Genomic DNA, 26,735 nt, shown 5'->3' on the forward strand with positions numbered 1-26,735 from the left:
CTTTGTAGTTTTCTTTTTATTATTATTATTATTATTATTATTATTATACTTTAGGCTCTATGGTACATGTGCGCAACGTGCAGGTAAGTTACATATGTATACATGTGCCATGCTGGTGCGCTGCACCCACCAACTCGTCATCTAGCATTAGGTATATCTCCCAATGCTATCCCTCCCCCCTCCCCCCACCCCACAACAGTCCCCGAAGTGTGATGTTCCCCTTCCTGTGTCCATGTGTTCTCATTGTTCAATTCCCACCTATGAGTGAGAATATGCGGTGTTTGGTTTTTTGTTCTTGCGATAGTTTACTGAGAATGATGATTTCCAATTTCATCCATGTCCCTACAAAGGACGTGAACTCATCATTTTTTATGGCTGCATAGTATTCCATGGTGTATATGTGCCACATTTTCTTAATCCAGTCTATCATTGTTGGACATTTGGGTTGGTTCCAAGTCTTTGCTATTGTGAATAATGCCGCAATAAACATACGTGTGCATGTGTCTTTATAGCAGCATGATTTATAGTCCTTTGGGTATATACCCAGTAATGGGATGGCTGGGTCAAATGGAATTTCTAGTTCTAGATCCCTGAGGAATCGCCACACTGACTTCCACAAGGGTTGAACTAGTTTACAGTCCCACCAACAGTGTAAAAGTGTTCCTATTTCTCCACATCCTCTCCAGCACCTGTTGTTTCCTGACTTTTTAATGATTGCCATTCTAACTGGTGTGAGATGGTATCTCATTGTGGTTTTGATTTGCATTTCTCTGATGGCCAGTGATGGTGAGCATTTTTTCATATGTTTTTTGGCTGCATAAATGTCTTCTTTTGAGAAGTGTCTGTTCATGTCCTTTGCCCACTTTTTGATGGGGTTGTTTGTTTTTTTCTTGTAAATTTGTTTGAGTTCATTGTAGATTCTGGATATTAGCCCTTTGTCAGATGAGTAGGTTGCGAAAATTTTCTCCCATTTTGTAGGTTGCCTGTTCACTCTGATGGTAGTTTCCTTTGCTGTGCAGAAGCTCTTTAGTTTAATTAGATCCCATTTTTCAATTTTGGCTTTTGTTGCCATTGCTTTTGGAGTTTTAGACATGAAGTCCTTGCCCATGCCTATGTCCTGAATGGTAATGCCTAGGTTTTCTTCTAGGGTTTTTATGGTTTTAGGTCTAACATTTAAGTCTTTAATCCATCTTGAATTAATTTTTGTATAAGGTGTAAGGAAGGGATCCAGTTTCAGCTTTCTACATATGGCTAGCCAGTTTTCCCAGCACCATTTATTAAACAGGGAATCCTTTCCCCATTTCTTGTTTTTGTCAGCTTTGTCAAAGATCAGATAGTTGTAGATATGTGGCGTTATTTCTGAGGGCTCTGTTCTGTTCCATTGATCTATATCTCTGTTTTGGTACCAGTACCATGCTGTTTTGGTTACTGTAGCCTTGTAGTATAGTTTGAAGTCAGGTAGCGTGATGCCTCCAGCTTTGTTCTTTTGGCTTAGGATTGACTTGGCGACGCGGGCTCTTTTTTGGTTCCATATGAACTTTAAAGTAGTTTTTTCCAATTCTGTGAAGAAAGTCATTGGTAACTTGATGGGGATGGCATTGAATCTGTAAATTACCTTGGGAAGGATGGCCATTTTCATGATATTGATTCTTCCTACCCATGAGCATGGAATGTTCTTCCATTTGTTTGTATCCTCTTTTATTTCCTTGAGCAGTGGTTTGTAGTTCTCCTTGAAGAGGTCCTTCACATCCCTTGTAAGTTGGATTCCTAGGTATTTTATTCTCTTTGAAGCAATTGTGAATGGGAGTTCACTCATGATTTGGCTCTCTGTTTGTCTGTTATTGATGTATAAGAATGCTTGTGATTTTTGTACATTGATTTTGTATCCTGAGACTTTGCTGAAGTTGCTTATCAGCTTAAGGAGATTTTGGGCTGAGACAATGGGGTTTTCTAGATATACTATCATGTCATCTGCAAACAGGGACAATTTGACTTCCTCTTTTCCTAATTGAATACCCTTGATTTCCTTCTCTTGCCTAATTGCCCTGGCCAGAACTTCCAACACTATGTTGAATAGAAGTGGTGAGAGAGGGCATCCCTGTCTTGTGCCAGTTTTCAAAGGGAATGCTTCCAGTTTTTGCCCATTCAGTATGATATTGGCTGTGGGTTTGTCATAAATAGCTCTTATTATTTTGAGATACGTCCCATCAATACCTAATTTATTGAGAGTTTTTAGCATGAAGGGTTGTTGAATTTTGTCAAAGGCCTTTTCTGCATCTATTGAGATAATCATGTGGTTTTTGACTTTGGTTCTGTTTATATGCTGGATTACATTTATTGATTTGCGTATATTGAACCAGCCTTGCATCCCAGGGATGAAGCCCACTTGATCATGGTGGATAAGCTTTTTGATGTGCTGCTGGATTCTGTTTGCCAGTATTTTATTGAGGATTTTTGCATCAATGTTCATCAAGGATATTGGTCTAAAATTCTCTTTTTTTGTTGTGTCTCTGCCAGGCTTTGGTATCAGGATGATGCTGGCCTCATAAAATGAGTTAGGGAGGATTCCCTCTTTTTCTATTGATGGGAATAGTTTCAGAAGGAATGGTACCAGCTCCTCCTTGTACCTCTGGTAGAATTCGGCTGTGAACCCATCTGGTCCTGGACTTTTTTTGGTTGGTAAGCTATTGATTATTGCCACAATTTCAGCTCCTGTTATTGGTCCATTCAGAGATTCAACTTCTTCCTGGTTTAGTCTTGGGAGGGTGTATGTGTTGAGGAATTTATCCATTTCTTCTAGATTTTCTAGTTTATTTGCGTAGAGGTGTTTGTAATATTCTCTGATGGTAGTTTGTATTTCTGTGGGATCAGTGGTGATATCCCCTTTATCATTTTTTATTGCATCTATTTGATTCTTCTCTCTTTTTTTCTTTATTAATCTTGCTAGCGGTCTATCAATTTTGTTGATCCTCTCAAAATTGATCAAAAAATTGAGGATCCTCTCAAAGTTGATCAAAAAATTCATTTATTTTTTGAAGGGTTTTTTGTGTCTCTATTTCCTTCAGTTCTGCTCTGATTTTAGTTATTTCTTGCCTTCTGCTAGCTTTTGAATGTGTTTGCTCTTGCTTTTCTAGTTCTTTTAATTGTGATGTTAGGGTGTCAATTTTGGATCTTTCCTGCTTTCTCTTGTGGGCATTTAGTGCTATAAATTTCCCTCTACACACTGCTTTGAATGCATCCCAGAGATTCTGGTATGTTGTGTCTTGGTTCTCGTTGGTTTCAAAGAACATCTTTATTTCTGCCTTCATTTCGTTATGTACCCAGTAGTCATTCAGGAGCAGGTTGTTCAGTTTCCACGTAGTTGAGCGGTTTTGAGTGAGATTCTTAATCCTGAGTTCTAGCTTGATTGCACTGTGATCTGAGAGATAGTTTGTTATAATTTCTGTTCTTTTACATTTATTGAGGAGAGCTTTACTTCCAAGTATATGGTCAATTTTGGAATAGGTGTGGTGTGGTGCTGAAAAAAATGTATATTCTGTTGATTTGGGGTGGAGAGTTCTGTAGATGTCTATTAGGTCTGCTTGGTGCAGAGCTGAGTTCAATTCCTGAGTATCCTTGTTGATTTTCTGTCTCGTTGATCTGTCTAATGTTGACAGTGGGGTGTTAAAGTCTCCCATTATTAATGTTTGGGAGTCTAAGTCTCTTTGTAGGTCACTCAGGACTTGCTTTATGAATCTGGGTGCTCCTGTATTGGGTGCATATATATTTAGGATAGTTAGCTCTTCTTGTTGAATTAATCCCTTTACCATTATGTAATGGCCTTCTTTGTCTCTTTTGATCTTTGTTGGTTTAAAGTCTGTTTTATCAGAGACTAGGATTGCAACCCCTGCCTTTTTTTGTTTTCCATTTGCTTGGTAGATCTTCCTCCATCCTTTTATTTTGAGCCTATGTGTGTCTCTGCACGTGAGATGGGTTTCCTGAATACAGCACACTGATGGGTCTTGAGTCTTTATCCAATTTGCCAGTCTGTGTCTTTTAATTGGAGCATTTAGTCCATTTACATTTAAAGTTAATATTGTTATGTGTGAATCTGATCCTGTCATTATGATGTTAGCTGGTTATTTTGCTCGTTAGTTGATGCAGTCCCTTCCTAGTCTCGATGGTCTTTACAATTCGGTATGATTTTGCAGTGGCTGGTACCGGTTGTGCCTTTCCATGTTTAGCGCTTCCTTCAGGAGCTCTTTTAGGGCAGGCCTGGTGGTGACAAAATCTCTTAGCATTTGCTTGTCTGTAAAGTATTTTATTTCTCCTTCACTTATGAAGCTTAGTTTGGCAGGATATGAAATTCTGGGTTGAAAATTCTTTTCTTTAAGAATGTTGAATATTGGCCCCCACTCTCTTCTGGCTTGTAGGGTTTCTGCCGAGAGATCCGCTGTTAGTCTGATGGGCTTCCCTTTGATGGTAACCCGACCTTTCTCTCTGGCTGCCCTTAACATTTTTTCCTTCATTTCAACTTTGGTGAATCTGACAATTATGTGTCTTGGAGTTGCTCTTCTCGAGGAGTATCTCTGTGGCGTTCTCTGTATTTCCTGAATCTGAATGTTGCCCTGTCTTGCTAGATTGGGGAAGTTCTCCTGGATAATATCCTGCAGAGTGTTTTCCAACTTGTTTCCATTCTCCCCGTCACTTTCAGGTACACCAATCAGACGTAGATTTGGTCTTTTCACATAGTCCCACATTTCTTGGAGGCTTTGCTCGTTTCTTTTTATTCTTTTTTCTCTAAACTTCCCTTCTCGCTTCATTTCATTCATTTCATCTTCCAGGGCTGATACCCTTTCTTCCATTTGATTGCATCGGCTCCTGAGGCTTCTGCATTCTTCACGTAGTTCTCGAGCCTTGGTTTTCAGCTCCATCAGCTCCTTTAAGCACTTCTCTGTATTGGTTATTCTAGTTATACATTCTTCTAAATTTTTTTCAAAGTTTTCAACTTCTTTGCCTTTGGTTTGAATATCCTCCCGTAGCTCGGAGTAATTTGATCGTCTGAAGCCTTCTTCTCTCAGCTCGTCAAAGTCATTCTCCGTCCAGCTTTGTTCCGTTGCTGGTGAGGAACTGTGTTCCTTTGGAGGAGGAGAGGTGCTCTGCATTTTAGAGTTTCCAGTTTTTCTGCTCTGTTTTTTCCCCATCTTTGTGGTTTTATCTACTTTTGGTCTTTGATGATGGTGATGTACAGATGGGTTTTTGGTGTGGATGTCCTTTCTGCTAGTTTTCCTTCTAACAGACAGGACTCTCAGCTGCAGGTCTGTTGGAGTACCTGGCTGGCCGTGTGAGGTGTCAGTCTGCCCCTGCTGGGGGGTGCCTCCCAGTTAGGCTGCTCGGGGGTCAGGGGTCAGGGACCCACTTGAGGAGGCAGTCAGCCCGTTCTCAGATCTCCAGCTGCGTGCTGGGAGAACCACTGCTCTCCTCACAGCTGTCAGACAGGGATATTTAAGTCTGCAGAGGTTACTGCTGTCTTTTTGTTTGTCTGTGCCCTGCCCCCAGAGGTGGAGCCTACAGAGGCAGGCAGGCCTCCTTGAGCTGTGGTGGGCTCCACCCAGTTCAAGCTTCCAGGCTGCTTTGTTTACCTAAGCGAGCCTGGGCAATGGCGGGCGCCCCTCCCCCAGCCTCGCTGCCGACTTGCTGTTTGGTCTCTTACTGCTGTGCTAGCAATCAGCGAGACTCCGTAGGCGTAGGACCCTCTGAGCCAGGTGCGGGCTATACTCTCCTGGGGCACCGTTTCCTAAGCCCGTCGGAAAAACACAGTATTCGGGTGGGAGTGGCCCGACTTTCCAGGTGCCGTCTGTCACCCCTGGAAAGGGAACTCCCTGACCCCTTGCGCTTCCCGAGTGAGGCAATGCCTCGCCCCTGCTTCGGCTGGCGCACGGTGCACTCACCCACTGACCTGCGCCCACTGTCTGGCACTCCCTAGTGAGATGAACACGGTACCTCAGATGGAAATGCAGAAATCACCCGTCTTCTGCGTCGCTGGCACTGGGAGCTGTAGACCGGAGCTGTTCCTATTCGGCCATCTTGGCTCCTCCCTCATCTTTGTAGTTTTCATCTTGTCTTCATTCTGTTCTGCATTTAGAGATCACTAGAAATAACAGGTAGCTTAAGTTTAAGAGGAAACACTGAAGGAAGTAGAGAAATTCATAGTTTTATTCTGATATATTTTATGCAATGAACCATTTCTCCTCTGTACCTACTGCATTATTTAGGATGCCTGGGTTTTAATTGGTGATCTCTACTTAGTCTGAGTTACAGTGAGCCATTTACAGGTTTTTAAGTCAGCCCCTGACAGATTTGATTGGAAAGGAACTCTCATGAGAATGTCTCTTGAACCAGAAATAGCTCCAAAAGTACTGATCCCATGATCACAGGTGTTTGAGTAATCCAAGAAAAGGTTTATTTTGATACACTTTGGACAAAAAGAGCTTGCAAAGGGCAGCCATTGACTTGAAGTCCTCAGATTTCCTTTTAAATTTTTCTGCTCTAATCTCTTTAGTGCTAAAAATTTCAAATGAAGAGGAGACAAACTTGTCTATTTCCTAGCATCATAATGCCTTGTCCTTCATTGTCTTAACTACTCTGTATAAAACTGAAATCTCGGCCAGGTGCAGTGGCTCACGCCTGTAATCCCAGTACTTTGGGAGGCCAAGGCAGGCAGATCGCAAGGTCAGGAGATCGAAACCATCCTGGCTAACACGGTGAAAACCCGTCTCTACTAAAATCTGTCTCTACTAAAAATACAAAAAATTAGCTGGGTGTGGTGGCAGGCGCATGTAGTTCCAGCTACTCGGGAGGCTGAGGCAGGAGAATGGCGTGAACTCGGGAGGCGGAGCTTGCAGTGAGCCAAGATCGCGCCACTGCACTCCAGCCTGGGTGACAGAGCGAGACTCTGTCTCAAAAAAAAAAAAAAAAAAAAAATCTTCTGAAATCTAACCTATGTCTGCCTTCCTCCTCTTAAAATGGCTGTCAAAACCATGACATGCTGTGGTAAATGGGTAGAAAGAATGCAGAGAAATGTCTCAGTGATAAGAGGTGTGTGTGTCTGTATAGCAGAAAGAGGAAAGAAGACAAGCTTAAAACATCAAACATTTCAGAAAAATGTAATGGCTTAATTATAAAGGTCTCCACAGATGCCAACTGAAATTCTTCATAAAATTGTCAAGGCACCATAAGTTAGTTTTAAAAAGAGAGAGAGACGAAGAAAAGAACATGCCAAGTCAAATATTTCACTGCTTTTTAAAAGATATTTGCCGAGTTAAAAAACATTTATGGTATTTTGTTTTTAATGGCTCTAAAATTAATTTCCTCATGAAAATCCACAATCACCATGTTTTAACAAGGTGGCCTAATGCTTGTCTTTACAACAACACCGTCTGATGCCTGGGACCATGGGCCATTAGCATTGAGGGTCAGCTTAGAGGCCATCCAGTCCCCAAACCTCATTTTGCAGAAAATGGATCAAGCAGCATCCACTCCTGTTCATGGTTTCTGTGGCCCTTCTTTGCCAGGAGCATTATGGGGCAAAAAAAAGAGTTAAGGCATTCTAGTTGAAATGGATCCCTTTGAAGCATTAATATATGGATTAAAATGTCATTTTAAGACTTCATTGCTATCCAAAGTATTCTTATTCTGGGAACAGCTTTTGTCACCATGCTGCTGGCACAGAACAGATGGTAGTACCCTGAATTCTGTTTTCCCTCAGGGCAGGCGCTGTTGGCTTTTTCTTTTTGTGTGGTTTCTTCCAGCTAATGACCTCTTTTCAGTTGTTCCCATTGACTTAAAAGTAGCATGCATAAACCTCTGAGATTAAAGATGACATTGCTTGGGAGAAAGTACAGTGATTTTGATAAAGCACCTACGTTCGGGATATCACTCATAATAAGGCTCACTCTTTGGCCATTACTCATTCTGGGAAAGATAATAGATTTATTTTCCACTCTTCTTCACGTTTACTTCAACTTTCTATGATCAGATGGGTAAAAAAAATATTTTTTTGTGATGTATACATTCTTAGATATATTGTATAAGGCACATCATACTAGAAAATAAACAATGACATGACTACAATATAACGGCTAATATTTACTGAGTGCTTACCATGTGCCAGGCATTGTGCTAAGAGATTGGCATATATTGTGGGTACTATTCTTACAAATATCTATTTTACAGATGAGAAAACTGAGGTTAAAAAATGTTATGCTACTGATCCAGCTAGTCAATAGTGAAGCCAAGATTTGAACCCAGGAATTAGAGCTCATTATCTTAACCATCAAGGGTTCTCTTTCCTCAGTGATTCTGACCACTGGATAATTACTTTTAAGAAATAATTGCTGGTAGAGAAAATTAACTTGTATTAGGGGAAAGTTATTTTAGGAATTTAAATTCATGTCCATAGTATTCAATTTATCTACAAAAAGAAAAAAATGGTTATTTTACTTCAGTGGTTTTACATTTTATAAAATTGAATGGGGCTAGCAATTATCCAGCACCTTTATCCAACTCTTGGTCCTTTGCAATTCCAGACCATTTAATCTTAAATTATTTGCATACAATGGACAAACCTCATCTTTCTAATTGAAAAAAAACTTGCATTCCAGTTACAACTGGAAGAGACAGATTGAAGTCCATTGAAAATAAGATCAGAATGTCATAATAATCAGACTTTTCTTTTCCACTTAAGAATAGGGAACTTTCTCAGTTCCATTTATAGGCCACATCAGACTGTGTATGAAACATTCACCTATCTTTTTTTCCATGGACCAATTTGAATATTAAGAAGACTAGATTAAAAGTCAAGACTGATAATGGAGTGGTAGAAATTTCAGCTGAACCACATAATTTTCCAATTTTCGAAAAACAAGAACTGCGAAAAGACACTTTAGAAAAAATATATATTTAGGTTTTTATTAGAGTGGATAGGCTTAAATGTTATGACATTATGATTTAGAAAGTACTCAAAATTCTCATATCTGGGAAAATGGCAAAATGCCACTTGTAAGGTAATGTGGGGCTGCTCTTACATTTCATTTTTCTTATTCTCAGTATTTAGTGATGTCTATCAATGGCTCTGCCTGTTTTTGTAGCTGTTAAACCATTCTTCTGTCTTAAATGCTACACAACTAGCACAAAAGAACTCTTTAGTATGCATGATAACAGAGTATGACCTTTAATTTATCAGAGTAGGTTCTGTATTTTGTTATCTGCTTGTCCCTGCTGCTTTTCATTCCTTGCTGCTGGTTTTTGATATGATACTCCAGTCCCTTTGCAGTGGGAAACAAACAGCATTTAAAGGTGTAGGGGAGAAAATTTAAATCACTGTTCATTCCACACGGGCAATGAGATCCAAAATTCACAAGGTTACCTGTATTTATTTCAAACTAATCTGATGAAACAATATCCAAACCAAAATTTTTGAATGTAAGTAGCTAGTGGGAATGAGTGCTTGTACAAATCTTTGTATAAAGAAACACCAGATATCTTAATGTAAATCCACATAAGAGAGGGATGTGAAGGAAAAAATTACTTAAGCTAGTTAGACATGCACTAAGATTCTAATTTCTTCCCCAAAGCACCATTGAACTCTGCAGTAGACAGCCTGCAGCCTTCTATGCCCAACATCACAGCAGTCTCACATGAAGATATTGTTTAACTGGATATAAAAGCCTGCTGTTTCACATAAGGAGCTGGGATGTCATCTGAAGCATTAGTCATGAACAGCGCATCACCCTACTTGAGCTGTGCGTGCTCTTTCTAGCTGTGAGAATGACTGACAGAACTCTTGAGTTGCACCACCCCCTCTTCCTGTAGCATTACATTAATATATTGCATTTAATTTAGAGAAATGAGTGTGTGTGTATGTGTTTAAGGAAGCAGTGGGAACAAAGTTGAAATGTGCATAAATGTACTATCAATAATATAAAATTGAAGTTTGAAAAAAGGTCACCATTAATTTCTCCATCCTAACACAAATATTTCACTTTTACACATTGCCCTCAAATTCTTGCCGATTTTCAGTGCATTTTACTTAGTAGTTTTACCAGAGTTTTTTCTTTTTTTTCATGGCTCATGACATGAATATTTAACCATTATTGTTCATACTTGTAATTATATTTTGAGACTAAATATGTTTTATTGGAGAGTCTATTTATTTAAAAATAGATGTGGGGTGAATAGCATTATGAAGTTTAGGATAATGATCAATTGTCAACCTTTTGAGGATTAATATTCACATTATGAAAAATTTTTAGCTCATTATTATTTCAGTGAAATTTTGATTGTGATCTGGGTGCAATCGTTTGTGTTCCATCACACCTTCTTTCCTCTAATTCATTGTTCTCTCTGAACTTCTATGGCAACTACACTTCACATGGTGGTTAATTGCATACTTATGTCTCATTATCTATTATCTTGAACTTTTACTTAAATCTTTTATTTTTTAACTTTCCTCATTTGTCCCCTTGACTCCCTAGACAAAGTGTAAGCTCTTCAACAATAGAATCCATGTGATGTATTGATGTATGCCTTTCAGAGTACAATAATTTCAGAGTACATGGTCACTGCTTATGTATTGACTTTATTGAGTCCGATTGCTTTTCTAACATCTAGCCAAGCTATACTAAAGAAACCAGAGTTTAATTATTGGCACTAGAGAAGAAGGAAGGTGAAGTATTTTTGGAACATGAGATATGTGTAGGAACCGCAGTTGTAAATATACACCTTGAGTTGTTGACAGGTGGCATGAAAGCACTGGGTTTCTGGAGATGTGTAAAAGGAAACGCAAAGATAAGAAATAGGCAAGAAGGAAAAGAGGAAATGTGACGTCCAAGCAAAATTTACTGTAACATGTTGAAATATTCTTTTTCTCTGACAAGTCAATGAAGTACAGTGGTCTTTTGTGTCACAACTAGGATCCTCTCTGCATTTCCAACGTGTTTCTGGAGAGGTTCAACATCCAAAAAGCACTGAAGTTAGTGGATTATTATGCTTGTGGCTTTTCTTATAGGTTAGGAGTAAAGACAAGGAATGTCTGGAACATTTTATGTCTCCAGTAGCTATGCATACAAGGCATCATTATGAAAGGAAAAAAAACAAAATACTGCTTCTCACTGGGATCTCCACTGTTATAGGACTTTGATCACTTTACTTACCTCTGCTTCACTGTCTTAATCTATAAAATGGAGATGATAAAATTATCCTCCTGATAAATTCTTGAGGATTTGGGGAAGATTACTGATTTCATGTGTCCATAAGGGCAATCTCACCCCAGAATCTAGAAGACAGAAACTTTGTAGACAAGCCTTAATGACATCTTACATTATACAAAAGAGTGCTATAAGGATTAAAGAGAAGATGTTGGCTCTTATGACTCAAGGTATGAAGAGATATTACTTTATAACTATTCCATGGAACAGTTTTCGAGTCAGTTATATCTTGGTTCAAATGGTTCCTCTTTCTATGATGTATGATGCAGCATTAGTTTTATGTCATCTCTTTGAGCCTCAGTTTTTCCATCAGTAAAATAAAAGGTACTTATGGTCTGGGATCAATACCAGCATTAAATAAGATAACCTAAATAAGCAAGTAACACAGTGCATAAAACATAAAGCTACTCAATACATTATTTTCTTATTTTCTAGTGGTCCTTTGTTTTCTTTAGTTTCTTTACCTACAGACCACTTTATACGGAAAAACTGGATTTCCCAGCATGCATGAAACTTAACTGTAGCCTTACTGTCTGGTCTAGTCCTGTTGTCTGACAAAAACCATCCTTTGATTCTGGTAGTGTGTGTTCATCGTTCAGTGAGGTCTTAAAAGTCCAGAAGACAATCCAAGCCCCTCACTGCTCTTTATCAGCCACGAATCAGGCAAACTCTAGAAGCCCTCTGCCCTCATGTTACAAAGACTAGAAGATCCATAACTTCTACTACCTGATTTTATAAGCTTCAACTTTGTATCATTTTTGCCTTGGTTAAATGAATGTTGCTTTCTTTACAAGGCATTGATGTACTTATTGATGAACTTTGGAAGTAAATGCTCCTTGGAGGGTTAACATTTCAATTTAGTAAAAGATTCAATTTAGTAAAAGATTAATATGATGTGAAGAGAAACCAGAGTATCAACATTTCAATTTATTTGAAAGAATTCACCACTAAAATTTTGGTAGAAAATATAGTCTTGGAGATGATACATATTTTGAAGGTTCATAGAGTCCAAGACTGTTTCTTGTACACAGTCATGAGAGAATTGAAGCCCTTGCAGAAATTTCCCCCTGACCAAATCAAAGATTGGCATGATCAGCTCTCTAAACAATTAGGAAAAAAAAAGAAGATCCCACGTGGTATTAATTTTTCTGCTAATGTGTATGCACCACAGTAGAGCTCACCTCAGACTATAAATCATTGACTTGTAATTAAGCATAAAAGTAAGATTTAAAAGATTTTTCCTATTGTGTACTACAATGGCAAATTCAAAATTGATGAAAGATAAGCAGTTAGAGTCATTTTATATAAATAATGAATCAGTAATTATATATATTATATATAGAGACACATATTTTATCTCTATTTAGTTTAGTGTCTAGTAAACTGAATAAACTAAACAGACACACACACATATATAATTAGTGAACACTAAATGGTCAAGAAGCAAAAAGGAAATTTGACATCCAAGCAAAATTTACTATAATGTTTTGCAAAATTCTATTCCTCTCACAACCCAATGGTGTTTGTGACTATATATACATATATGTAAGTGGACACTAACAATCTCACTGCCTTGTGGATCTTGAACAAGAAATACCACTATATTATTATGCAAAAAATTACCTCAAGTGGTATTTTTTGCATAACTGTATGGGTTCAGTTTTCATTTAGAAATTACTTATCAAGCAATTACCATGTGCTCACCAATGTGTTATAGATAAGGCATACAGCATTGAACAAGACAGACATGGCTCCTGCTCACAAGGAATCTGGAATCTAGAATCAATTACATGAACTTATTTGATCATGATTATAGATATTGCTACTAAGTATTGTAAGAATGCATAGTGGAAGAATTCATTAAGTAGAATAATTTGGTGGAGCAGTAGGGGACACAGGGAATGCTTCCTTGAGAAATGTATAAGCTGATATTTAAAAAAGAAAAAATTTAGCCAGCCTCAGATGTGTGTGTGTGTGTGTGTGTGTGTGTGTCTGTGTGTGTGTGTATGTTGAGGTGGGCAGAGATATTGAGTACACAGGGATGCCAGAAATTTGCAATGCAAAGGAGAATGTTGGGTTCAAAGTGGATTGGCTTAGCTAAAGGAATTGAAAAAATTACAAAGTGACTAAAGAGTCAGAGATAAGTGGTTCAAGATGAAACTGGAGTAAGCTGGAGCCAGTTAGATATGTGTATTTGTTATGTACACATTTTAATGATATAGGAAATAAAGTAATATATAAGACAAATGTTTTATTAGAAGAGTTATATTTTTCAAAAGTTTGTTTCTCAAAAGGTGTCAATGATGTTCAAAATCTATTTATTTGGAACATTGTCAGCCAAGTAAGGCATTATGGTATTTGTATGGTCTACATGACAACAATACACATTGCATTCAGTTGAAAATTTTGTGATTATGCTGCACTTAAAATTAGAGTATGTTTATAAAACTATTACTTTGCCTTCTGGGCCTAGATATATCCAAATGTCATGTTCTCATTTAAAAATCAGTCTATACACAGGTTACTAATCTTCTCTTGAGGTATAGATGACTTTCAGAATCCTTTTGTGTTTCTTTTCCCAATGTTAAAAACTCAAGAAATAAGCCTTTCGAAGAAGCAAGTCTCTTTTTGTTCTTCTGATTTTTATTTTCATATGATTCTGCACAAATGTTTGGTTCATAGCATTGTTTTTCTTTATTTTTTCCCCGAAGATATTAATATGTCATATCAGATGCTGACACTTTTATTTCTGAGGAGAAATTACACAACAAGAGTGAAGATCTAAAATGAAAGGAGAAAAACTATACATCAGTGATGTTCATATAGCTTGTCTCTACTGACCGATAGTTATAAAAATATGATTAAAATTGTATTTATCTTTGTTATCTGAGTCACACCATGAAATTTAACTTCAAGTCAAGGATTTGAGTTTTATTGCTTTGTGCTACTTACCTTGATTCTTTGTAATTACTCTCATTTCCCGGAAGTCTGCTCCTTCATATGGAATAAATAGACTAAAATGTGACCAAATATTGTTACATGGTATTTTTGTCCATTTGGGCAATTATAATAAAATATTATTAACTGAGTGGCTTAAAAACAATAAAAGTTTATTTCTTTCAAATGGGAAGACTAGGAAGTACAAGATTCCATTTCTAGTGAGGACTTGCTTCATTGTTCACAGGTGACCATCTTTTCATTGTATCCTCGTATCACAGAAGGAGGGAAGGGAGTTTTCTGGAGCCTCTTTTATAAGGGCACTAATCCCATTCATGAGAGCTCTTTCCTCATGACCTAATCAGCTCCCAAAGGCTTTACCTCCTGACACTATCATATTTGGAATTAGTTTTCAATGGATCAATTTTGGGAGATACAAATATTCAGTCTATACAAATAGGCAAATAAAATTATCTGGGATTTAATCAAAATAGAGGGTATACATCCCAAATATAAGCCATCAGATTTTCCTTTGAATTCTTCACCCCAGGAAACTTGTTTGACGTATTAATGACATTTAATACCTTACAATTAGAGATTGTACCTTGTTGCAATGGCATTACTACAGGGATTGGGGGGAAGGGAGTCTTTCCTCCTGTCAAAAATACTTAATTCTTTTTGAAATTCAAAGGAAAATAAAACCAAATTTTACATGCAGTTCCATTGCTTGAAAATTACTTCGGCAGAGGCATGTATGCTGTCACTGACATTTTCAGTGGAGGTACCAACAGATCAAACCACACAAAATTAACTGGAGGAAAAAGAAAAGAAATCAAAGGAAAATCCTATCCTGCTTTTATCATGGGAAAAGTGTGAGACTAAATTGTTATCTTTTAACTATTCAATGAGAAGCTCTGCTTTTATAAATCAAGCCTATTTGCTCAGCATGTTGCTATAGTAGAGTTTTATGCTTTTAGAAAAAGATGAAATTCCTTTTGGACCCTTTTTATAACCCGGAACGTATAGATCTTTGAAAAGTGGGTCATTATTATTTATCCTTACCTCTAATTTAGAATACTTCAAGGTAAAAATGTCTTCTTCGAAAGATTCAACTTTGTTTTGATTTGAATTTTCAGGGACATTCCACTTGTTTTTCATCTCACCTGTCAGCTTAAGCCCGCTTACACTGACCATTCACAAATGCTGTATGTAATGCTTCTATATCCCAGCATATTTGATATTAGATCCTGAACCTTTCCAAAGAAAAGAAAAGGTCATTGGAAATTATTTTTGCCTTTGATCTTTAAATGGTTTATATCCTTTATATTGCATGTATGGTCTAGATGTATATTGAACTATGGATGGTATTAAATATAATCAACAAAATCATGCAAACTACTGAATGATATTTTACAAGTAAATATCACCATGAATTTTTAAAGAAATAAAATACATCTTGAGAAATTATTTAAAATAATATACTTCCATTACCACTTTTAGTATGCAACATTTTTATGAAAATCATGAGGTAAAGGAAAAATATAGGCCTAGTCGCTGCAGAACCTAAACATTCTGAACTATTTTATACCTAATGGTGGAAGGATTTGGGGAATCATCTATTAAAAAGACATTTTCACTGTACTTTATTTAGATGTGTCTTCACAATGTTTCCATTTTCATACTGTTCTGAAGAAATACTGGAGACTGGGTGATTTATAAAGAAAAAGAGGTTTAATGGATTCACAGTTACACATGGCTGGGGAGGCCTCACATTCATGTCAGAAAGATGAAGGAGGAGCAAAGGCATGTCTTACATGGTGGCAGGCAAGAGAGCATGTGCAGGGGAACTGCCTTTATAAAACCATCAGGTCTCATGAGACTTATTCACTATATAAGAACACCATGAGAAAAACCTGCCCCTGTGATTCAATTACCTCCCACATCTTCCGTGACACATGGGGATTATGGGAGCTAGAATTCAAGATGAGATTTGGGTGCGGACACAGCCAAACCATATCCCTGGCCCCTCCCAAATCTCATGCCCTCACATTTCAAAATCAATTATGCCTTCCCAGCTGTTCCTCAAAGTCTTAACTCATTTCAGCATTAACTCAAAATCCACAGTCCAAAGTCTCATCTGAGACAAGGCAAGTCCTTTCTGCCTATGAGCCTATAAAATCAAAAGCAAGGTAGGTACTTCCCAGATTCCGTGGGGGTGCAGGCATTGGGTAAATATATCTGTTCCAAATGGGAGAAATTGGCCAAAATGAAGGGTCTACAGGCCCCATGCAAATCTGAAATCCAGTGGGGCAGTCAAATCCTAAAGCTCCAAAATGATCTCCTTTGACTCCATGTTTTACATCCAGGTCATGCTGATGTAAGGGGAAGGTTCCCATGGTCTTGGGCAGCTCTGCCTCTGTGGCTTTGCAGGGTACAGCCTCCCTCCTGGCTGCTTTCATGGGCTGATGTTAAGTGTCTGTGGCTTTTCCAGGTGCATGGTAGAAGCTGTCAGTGGATCTACCATTCTGGTGTCTGGAGGACAGTGGTCCTCTTCTCACAGCTCCACTACGTAGTGCCCCAGTGGAGACTCTGGGTGGGGGTTCCCACTCACATTTTCTTTCTGCACTGCCCTAGCAGAAGTCCTCCATGAGGGTTCTGTCCCTGCAGCACACCTCTGCCTGGACATTCAGGTGTTTTCATACATCCTCTGAAATCTAGGTAGAGGTTTCCAAACCTCAATACTTGACTTCTGTGCACCCACGGGCTCAACACTACATGTAAGCCACCAAGGCTTGGGGCTTGCACCCTCTGAAGCAACGACCTGAGCTGTACATTTGCCGCTTTTAGCCACAGCTAGAATGCAAGACATTGAGTCCTGAGACTGCGCAAACAGCAAGACCCAGGGCTCAGCCACAAAAACATTTTTTCCTCCTAGGCCTCCTGGCTTGTGATAGGAAGTGCTGTTGTGAAGATCTCTGACATGCTCTGGAGACATTTTCCTCATTGTCCTGGCAGTTAACCTTTGGGTCCTCATTACCTATGCAAATTTCTTCAGCTGGCTTGAATTTCTCCTCAGGACAAGGGTTTTTCTTTTCTATTGCATTGTCAGGCTGAAAATTTTCTGAACTTTTATGCTCTGCTTCCATTTTAAAAATAAGTTCCAATTCCAAACCATATCTTTATAATTGAATAAAACTGAATGCTTTTAAGAGCACACAAGTCACATCTTGAGCACTTTGCTGCTTAGAAGTTTCTTTCACCAGATACTCTAAATTGTCTTTCTCAAGTTCAAATTTCCACAGATCTGTAGAGCAGGGATAAAATGCTGCTTGTCTCTTTGCTAAAACATAGCAATAATTTCCTTTTCTCCAGTTCCCAATAAGTTCCTCATCTCCATCTGAGACCACCTCAGCCTAGACTTTTTGGTCAAAATCATTCAACAAGTCTCTAGGAAGCTCCAAATTATCCCACATCTTCCTGTCTTTGTCTGAGCCCTCCAAACTGTTACATCCTCTGCCTGTTACCCAGTTCCAAAGTCACTTCCACATTTCCAGATATCTTAATAACAGTACTCCACTTTACCAGTACTAATTTACTGTATTAGTTTATTTTCGTACTGCGGTGAAGAAATTCCCAAGACTGGGTAATTTATAAAGAAAAACAGGTTTAATGGACTCACAATTCCACATGGTTGGGAGGCCTCAAAATCATGGCAGAAGGTGAAGGAGGAGCAAAGGCATGTCTTACATGGTGACAGTCAAGAGACCATCTGCAGGGGAACTGCCCTTTATAAAACCATCAGGTCTTGTGAGACTTATTTACTCTCATGAGAACAGCATGGGAAAAACTCACCCCCATAATTCAATTACATCCCACTGTGTCCCTCCTGCCACATGTAGGGATTATGGGAGTGACAATCCAAGATGAGATTTGGGTGGAGACACAGCCAAACCATATCACAATGTATCTGCATATAATTTTGCAACAGAAAAGTCATTAGTTTTTTATTCTAGTAGGAGAACAAAGTCATTAGTTTTTAATTCTAGTAGGAGAACAAAGAATTTAGAGAATAAAGTAGGCATATATTGAATTGAATAAGCACCATCTGATTTTCCATTCATTACCCATACAAGAATAAAGTCTGTCATGTAATTAAAAAGTTCTTCAGTTTAAAACAGTGCTCACTGAATTAGTAGGCATCTGATATTCTGGGGTAGTAGGAAGATATGACCCCCTTGTGTGGCTACCTTTCTTATATATTATCACATATTTTCATACTTGTGTCTACTGCCTACTCTATTTTCTAAATTGTTTTATTGTTGTTGTTAGATGACCTCTGTTAATCATTGGGAATTCAGTGTTTATGTTCTTGCTTTAGCTGAGTCTCAGCAAGGATCTCCAAAGCTTCTGTTGACTTACATCATACTGGCATATATATCAATCACACAATTATTCTATTAGTACTAGTCAAATGTTTGAGGACAAATTCTATGTATGTATGTGTGAATGTATTTATGTGTTTATGTGATCTTTTTAAAAGTCATTAAAATAATCTATAAAGCTTTGATTTTTCTCCACCTGTCTTGTTTAGACCTTTTTTTCCCCAACCTTTCCCTGCTAATAATAACTATGTTTACCAATTTTGTGACATGGGGAATTTATTATTAAAAAAATAATGAACTGATTGTAGAGATGTTCAAATCAGTGACAATTCATTAAAAAATAAAATTATAAGTGAGGTGTATGGTGTTTCCTTTGGAAAGTGCAAAGGGAGGCTTAGCTACAAGTGGTTTATTCTCTGGACACTAGTATTTGCTTTCTTTTTCTTTTTAATGTTGTTAGGTTGTAAAAATGTGTTAATAGTGCAACAGAAGCTACCAGGACTAAAAACAAGATTTTCTTGACTACCTCATTCTACAGATATTCATAGGAGTGTATGTGATAGGTATTGTGCAAGTAAGACTGAAGAAGTAATAAATACTGCACATAGTAGCATAGTACTTGACCTCATGGAGGGATATTCAGAGTTTGAAGGCAAACTATCAAATTTGCCATTAGAGGTTCAATGCTTCTTTCTAAAGGGCATGTTTCAGGAGCTATAAAAAATATAGTCAAGTGTCCTAATCTAACTTGATGACATCAGGGAATACCTTCTGGGGAAACAACGTTCCTACCAAGAAGATTCCATTAATTAGTAATAGTTAGCTAATGAAAGACAGAGATGAGGTGGGAACAAGGGAGAGTATATCCCATAAAGGAAGCTACATGTGCAAAGTCCCAGAGAGAAGAAAGAAAAAATTTGGAAGAATTGAAGGAAGTCTTATAAGGATAAAAAGAGCAGAGTGAGGCAGTGATGGCCATGAGAGGGGACAGGGAGGTAGGAAGGGACCAGATTGTGGAAGTACTTATAAACTTCACTAAGGGTCTGAGATTTTATCCTAAGAGAAATGGGAAGGGTTATACTAGACAAGTGATATGATTAGATATTGGCTTATATGCGGAAAATGGGTGTGATTAATTGCAGAGAAGATGCAGAGAGGTCTGTCAATAGACTGTAGTAGTAATTGGGCAGGAGGGATTTGCGACCTAGATTCAGATGGTGTCTGAGAGAATGTGGGTCATTCCTGATGATTGGAAGACTCTAGCATGAAAAACATGAGGAACCACCTAATCATAAAGTTGTCAGAAGTGTTATGCCAATGTGAGTTGGTATGAGTATTGAGTGACAAATAAGACTATAGAGCAGAGGGTATGTATTTTTGAAAATATTTTGTGATTGCTTTTCAAATTACATATGTCAAACATGCTTATTATATAAAATCACTTATAAGCCAAAAACATGTAATTGATCAATAATCACACTGTCCTAAAGTAACTAATATTACATTTAAAAAAATTCCAAATATGCATATATGCAAACACACAGAAGAGAACACAAATTGTGTACACTTTTAAAAAATGAAGACAGGGTTGGAATTTTGTGCCGTTTGTGTCCTTTTAAAAAAATTATTAGTTTAACAAAACTATATTCCCACATTATAAAATATTATTTTATAAAGTTTTAGTGATCACAGAATACAGAGAAATACATATTAATGTCTTCATTAAACTTTATATTTGCCTTGAGTTTGATATTTACATTTTAAATTAAATATTAATGTGTGAAATATTTTCAGTCATATAGACATTCAGATGACAAATTGATGAGGTCTAAAAGATAGTTCTCTTCTATCTCTCCAAAAGTGTGTAATCAGTATTATGCTGGGCTTATTGTGGTAAGTATAGTGTATTATAAGAGTAGCAAAAGAAAGCACTTGTAAATTATCCTAAATCAGAGGAATAAAATGTAAATCTATTCATTTATCTTCTCTAACAAAACACTCCAGTCTTTTTATGCAGATAGTGCTACCATTCAACATTTCTTTCACCTCTGAGTCCTCATCTGAGCTAATGCCAAAATGTCTCAGCTTAAATTTCCATGTTAGTTAACTCTAATGGAATAGAAAATCTCTTCTTGCATTAGGCACAACTGAACAACGAGATGGCGTCTCAGATTCTTCCTAAGTGCTTTACAGATCAGGAAAACACTCATCTATTTGCAAGCAATATTCAAGGTCAATTTAAACAGTGTTTCTAGCAGATAATTTTTTATGCAAAGAAGCAGGGCTCTCACTTATGTTAGATCTATGAATACGGGCCACTGTTTGTGGCTTATATTTGTTCCTTAAGCTGTCATGCTTTTAAAGAATAACTTAATGAAAAGCAGATATTTGACTATATAAAAACATACATATAATTATTTTTTCTAATGTTATTTGCTTCAACATGTTAAGCTTTAAATGAAACTCAAGGACACTCAAATAAAGTCACTTTTGTCAAAGCCTTTTCCTGTAGTAACATATCTGGATGATGCAAGATGCATTCTCTTGTGATGTCCAAGCGATTGATAAATCAATTTGTGTGAAATACACAAGAACTATTTGGACTTTGTTGTTTTCTTAAATGAGGTGAATAAGAATTTCTGTTTTCTGACTAGGAAATAAAGTATGCTAGGCCTATTTTAGATGCTTCAGTGTGCCAAAGATGGTATTAAGTTTGGTGATCATAAATTATTAATCTGGAATAAGAGGTTGAATGTATTTTGAAAACTTAAACCTGTTTCACCTGAACATGTTTAACTAGTTAATAAGAAACATCAAAAAGACAAAACCCTGAGGTCAATGGTCATTTTTTGTAAAGCTATTATATGCTGTTTAAATTGGTTGTTCGGGTCTGTCTATAACATAAGTTTAATAACCTAGCTCAAATGCAGATTTCTAATTTTCAATTAACATAGGAATAATTTTGTTTGCTAAAATAAAATAAATGAATGAATGACAAGTCTGAAACATGAAATGTTCTAGGTAGAACTTTTTAAAATTCCAAATTTCAAAAAATCATGTGGCAACTGTATAGCTCAAGCTTTAAGTATTAACTTTTAACCTTTGACCTTACAGATTTTAACCAATGAAATGTCTCTTTAAACTTTAAAGGAAACAATGATAACGAGCGCCTGGCGATTGCTAGACAGCGAATTCCATATCGACTTGGTCGAGTAGTTGATGAATGGCTACTCGACAAAGGTAAAAAACATTGATTAAAACTTCAAATAAAAAAATAATTTGAACATAACCAAGTAGTACTTCATTGTAACACTAATAAACATAAAAAATAAATTTTCCGTAAAACTAAATTAAAAACAACTTTAAAACAGTAAAATGTAGATAGTAATATTTGCATACCTTGTATAATAATTTCTATACATTTTTAGACGTACCAGCTGTTTAATAATCTTACCCAGTTAACTTAAGGTTAAAGGGACTGTTAAATATAATCCACTAACTCAATCTATGAGGGTACTCACAGCAAGCATTAACCCAAAATGATAAATCATTCATAGATTATATTACATGTTCCAGCCTCTAAATTATTAACTAAAATATATGTAGTTCTGATATCTTTATTATGGTCCTGAAAAAAAAAAAAACTCTTTGTTTAAACTCTAGGAATCTTAAATAGCGGGCAATATGAATTGCCGGTCATAATGAAGTCCCTTTAACATTTGCAACCTTCTGAGAGGATTTGGGAACAAGCCCTTATTAAAACTGAACTTAAAGTTGTGTGCATGCTTTTATGAGCAGAGAGCAATCTGCTAAAACTGGATACTCAATTTGATGATAATGGTACTGTTGTTAAGGATTGCTGTTTGATGGAAATGTGCCATAATTTCTCCATCGGTTTGTGTATCATTCCTGAAGCCGCTTTTTACATCTGGAGCTATTTTTTTTTTCATTTTGTTTTGTTTTGATAGACTTGCTGAAAGCCAATCAGAAAAATATTTTTGGAATTTTTTTGTCTCTGACATGCTCAGTGTAAACCATGCATTTCTTTTCAGTGTGATTGCCGGAAAAATAGAATAATTCAAATAACAATGAATAATTGCCTTCAAAAAATAAACAGCACTAAAGAATAACATATAGATATATGCGGACATTATGTGAATTATGAAATTTTTACCATAAAATTTAAATTAGATTTCAGCTGCTATGTATTAGTTTGTCAGTGGTAATTTCAGAATGACAAATACTTGAAATGTTATCTTACATTTTTAAAATTTAACAATTTAGACTTAAGACACCAACAATATAAGATTTTGATGTAAAAGGGAAAAGGGATCCACTAAAAACTGATTTGTAATACATATCTTTGATTGGTCTTTTAGCAAAAGCACTACATTTATAAGTTGAGAATTTACAAGTATTTGCCAATAATTATGCATTTCATGGACACCTCATTTATAAGCAATGAATTATGAGTCAATGCCTCTCTTATAGTTTATTGCTCTCATTATTCACCCCATGAAAGATCTGTTTTATCATCCGTTGTAGATATAGAGTTCACAATCAACATTTTTGCATGTATGTAATATTATTTTTACAGGGCGTCAGCTCACAATCTTCAATAGCCAAGCAACCATAATAATTGGCGGGAAAGAGCAGGGCCAGCCCTTCCAGGGCCAACTCTCTGGGCTTTACTACAATGGCTTGAAAGTTCTGAATATGGCAGCCGAAAACGATGCCAACATCGCCATAGTGGGAAATGTGAGACTGGTTGGTGAAGTGCCTTCCTCTATGACAACTGAGTCGACAGCCACTGCCATGCAATCAGAGATGTCCACATCAATTATGGAGACTACCACGACCCTGGCTACAAGCACAGCCAGAAGAGGAAAGCCCCCGACAAAAGAACCCATTAGCCAGGTGAGCCTGTGGATTTTATTCCTTCATTTTCATCGTATATTATTTATGATAGTGGGCTTTTCGGCATATGTGTCTTTTCTAAAATGGGACATTTTTCTGATCTCAAGCACTACAGCTTCCTTTGAGACTAGCTTAACATAATGCATTCCGTTTGAATATAAAATGTTCATATGTTGTTCATTAGAGGTTTGCGGACTTTTACAAAAGATTTTGTTTTGATTTGTTAGATGCTAAATGATAGTCTTGATTCCATAACCCTCCTCTAGCCCAAGCTGAGTGGATTGTCTGCTAATTACATAGAATTTTCATTTTTTAGTTTAAATGAACAAGTTAATGAAATATTTGAAAACCTTGTCTGTTTAAGCTCAGCACTTCAAAATAAAATCTAAGCAAATTTAATTTTAAAAGAGATATTTCAATAGTACAATACTTCTATAGTATTTTGAAGTTTAAAGTTTTGAATTGATAGCCAGCCATGTGGCTTTCTTGGTGAATGGTGGGTCTACTCTTCCACTATTTATTTAAAAATAAAAAAACATTCTATTGGTTTATCTGAGCACGCAAACCCAAAATATGGGATAAGATATTTTGTATACGTGATTAATTGCCCTCACCTAGAATTAACTCTAATTAGCCTCTTTCAATCTTGTGCCTAAAATTTTTGAAGAATATGATTTTTAAATGTGGCATTTGCACAACTTGGAAGTATGTTCATTCAGTCAGGACGTAATTATTGATTGCCTACTACATTTCAGGCACTGGTTTGGATATTGGTGTTCCATCAATGAAGAACACAGGAAAAAAAAACCTTATTCGAAATGCTGTTAGATGGTGTTCAAATGCCATTAGATTCCTGTTGGTATTTGTAGCCTTTGTATGTATCCAGTTGTTAATTTTTTCAGAATTGTGTATTATCCTTGGTCCGAAATTAATTGCTTCATTTTGTTCTCATAGTGAGTATATTCAGTAGGTGCCATTTAAAGCTTTTCCAAATACACGATCCCTACTTTTCCAGAAAAGTGCATTCTGAAGAGGCAAGAATGATAATTATGTTTAAATTTGCTTTTACTTCTTGCATTTGAAACAGACCTGCATCCAATTTGGAAGGAAAATAATAGAAGGCAAATTCTGTTTGTATCAGCACCCTAAATATGAATTAACATGTTTCTCAGAAAATGAAGAAAATTGACTCTGACTTTTACTTTGAATGGAAAAGGGTGAGAGGAACAGAATAGACGAAGAAAAAATGTCCTAGAAGAGGGATGGGCAAAAAATACAAAAAATGCAAATTAAATGTAGTGTTGGATATATTGTACCTACATGTGCACTTATTTTCATTTTTCTCTCTTTTCTTTTCTTTTCCTATTTGCATTTGGCTACAAAATAAAATGGGATGTCTTATAGGATGTTCACAAATATATATTTATTGATCACTCTCTACATGTAGCAGATACTTTTCTAGGCATGAGGATATACTGGTAACAGCAAACAAAAACCCCTGCCCTCAAGGAATATACATTTTAGTAGGACTATTTGCCTGCAGTGTGATCCTTTTATTGATTTTCTCTCTTGTTAGGATTTATAAGGTTGCCAATAACATCATAGCACTTAGTTCCTTGGATAAAGACTTGTGACTTTAGAAAGATTTATGCTTGCCCAATAGCTCCATTTAACATTCTTTGCTAATGTTTCATTAATGATTTGTTACTGCTGTAGATTTATGGTTCACTTACTGATAAGCAAGTTATTACAGTAAATCTGATACAGGAAAAGTGAAACTCAAATAAATTGATAGACTTTCCTTTATCTAAAATAATTCACAAGCGGACATTCAGAGTTAGGAATGCTTTTATGAATATAATTTGAAATAATCACGTATTTTTCTTAGTAGTCTTGTTTAATCATTAATGAAATTACGGTTGCCAAATCTCCTATATAAACCAGATGTGTCCCAAAAGAAGAAAATATTGTCAGCATTGGTTTTATGTATTTTGTCAATTACTAACATATATTAAGAAATACTATTTTTAAGTACAAAACAGCTGTTTCATTTGAAAGCTAAATACCTAGAAATGCAGAAATAAAGATTTATGCATTTTATAATATTAATTAATGCAGAAGGTAAAGAGTTAACTGCTCATTAATTGCCAATGAAAAGAGCCTCTTTTATTATAAGCTATTACATGTTTGAAGACAGCAGCAGTTTATAGATGTAAATGATCTAATTAATTAGTGAATACTTGGTTCATTTGAGGAGATATTGACTTAAATAAAAGATTATTAGGTTCATTTAAAAATAGATATTTAAAATTGTTAGCTTTGAAATAAACCAATGACAGTAATTAAGAATTTGACTTAATATGTTACAAATATTCAATAGTAGCAACAGTATTTTAAACTTGGACTGATAGTTTTTAAAAGTCTCTTAAGTAGTGAGATATATATATGAATACAGGTAACAACACATGTATGTATGGGGAAAAAACATTAGGGAAGAAAGCAATTGATTTATATTTGAGTAACAGAATAATTTGTTGAAAATTTTCCATAATTCATAATTGACTTTTCAATTGTCCTCTAAATACAGTAATATTTAAACCAGGAAGTTTAAATATGAGATAAATTTCTAATGTTAATTTCGAAACTGTAACCTTTGACCTATTTTTACAGGTTGGATGAAGCGTCTTCCTTTAAATGTTGTCCCTAGTGGCCATATCTGCCTGCCTTTATCAACTGTCTTACTAAATTGTGTATCAGAAAGGGTCATTTCATTTTTCAAAAGCCACACTGGACTGTTTTCTCAATCAAAGTGCATTTTTCTCAGTGATAACACTGAGCCACTTAAGCTACAATGGCAATGTACCTTGGGGTGATTGCATGTTTTAAAACTATGGAAACAGATTTTTGGTCAGGCAGAATTAAATTGGACTCATTTCAAATAGATGAGATGAGGTTTGTTCAGCCATCCTGCAGGGATAGTAATAAGGAAGAAATGTATTTCAGTTTTCAGAGACTCAGAGAATATAGGAGTGTTCATCAAAATATCCTCCATAAAGTCCTGTTTATATTCCTACTTAAAGTAAATATCCTTTAAAAAGTAAAAAAAAAAAAAAAAAAAAAAAAGAAAGGAAGTTTTCCTTTGAATGATAATCAATTTTCAGCCCAATGTTTACTTTAGAAAGATGTGATTTATATCAAGAAATAATAGGGACATTTACCAAAACTTCTGATGAAATGGTCCCTTTTTAATGTG

At 36.3% G+C, this 26,735-nt stretch overlaps 1 protein-coding gene across 33 annotated transcripts in view; it reads left to right on the forward strand.

The window, feature by feature from the left end:
* Positions 1 to 26,735, forward strand: part of NRXN1 (neurexin 1) — a 1,133,558-nt gene that overhangs the window by 973,053 nt on the left and 133,770 nt on the right. For 18 of the 33 annotated variants that reach the window (XM_063648738.1, XM_054474905.2, XM_054474907.2 and 15 more), the window contains 2 exons: positions 21,716 to 21,805; positions 23,163 to 23,482. In XM_063648738.1, the coding sequence (XP_063504808.1) occupies positions 21,716 to 21,805; positions 23,163 to 23,482 (410 nt within the window). The remainder of the gene's footprint in view (positions 1 to 21,715; positions 21,806 to 23,162; positions 23,483 to 26,735) is intronic. The other 15 variants (XM_063648746.1, XM_063648747.1, XM_063648748.1 and 12 more) reach the window with 1 other exon arrangement.

The sequence above is a fragment of the Pongo pygmaeus genome, chromosome 12 (genome assembly GCF_028885625.2).
Source record: "Pongo pygmaeus isolate AG05252 chromosome 12, NHGRI_mPonPyg2-v2.0_pri, whole genome shotgun sequence".
Classification (NCBI taxonomy): Eukaryota; Metazoa; Chordata; class Mammalia; order Primates; family Hominidae; genus Pongo; species Pongo pygmaeus.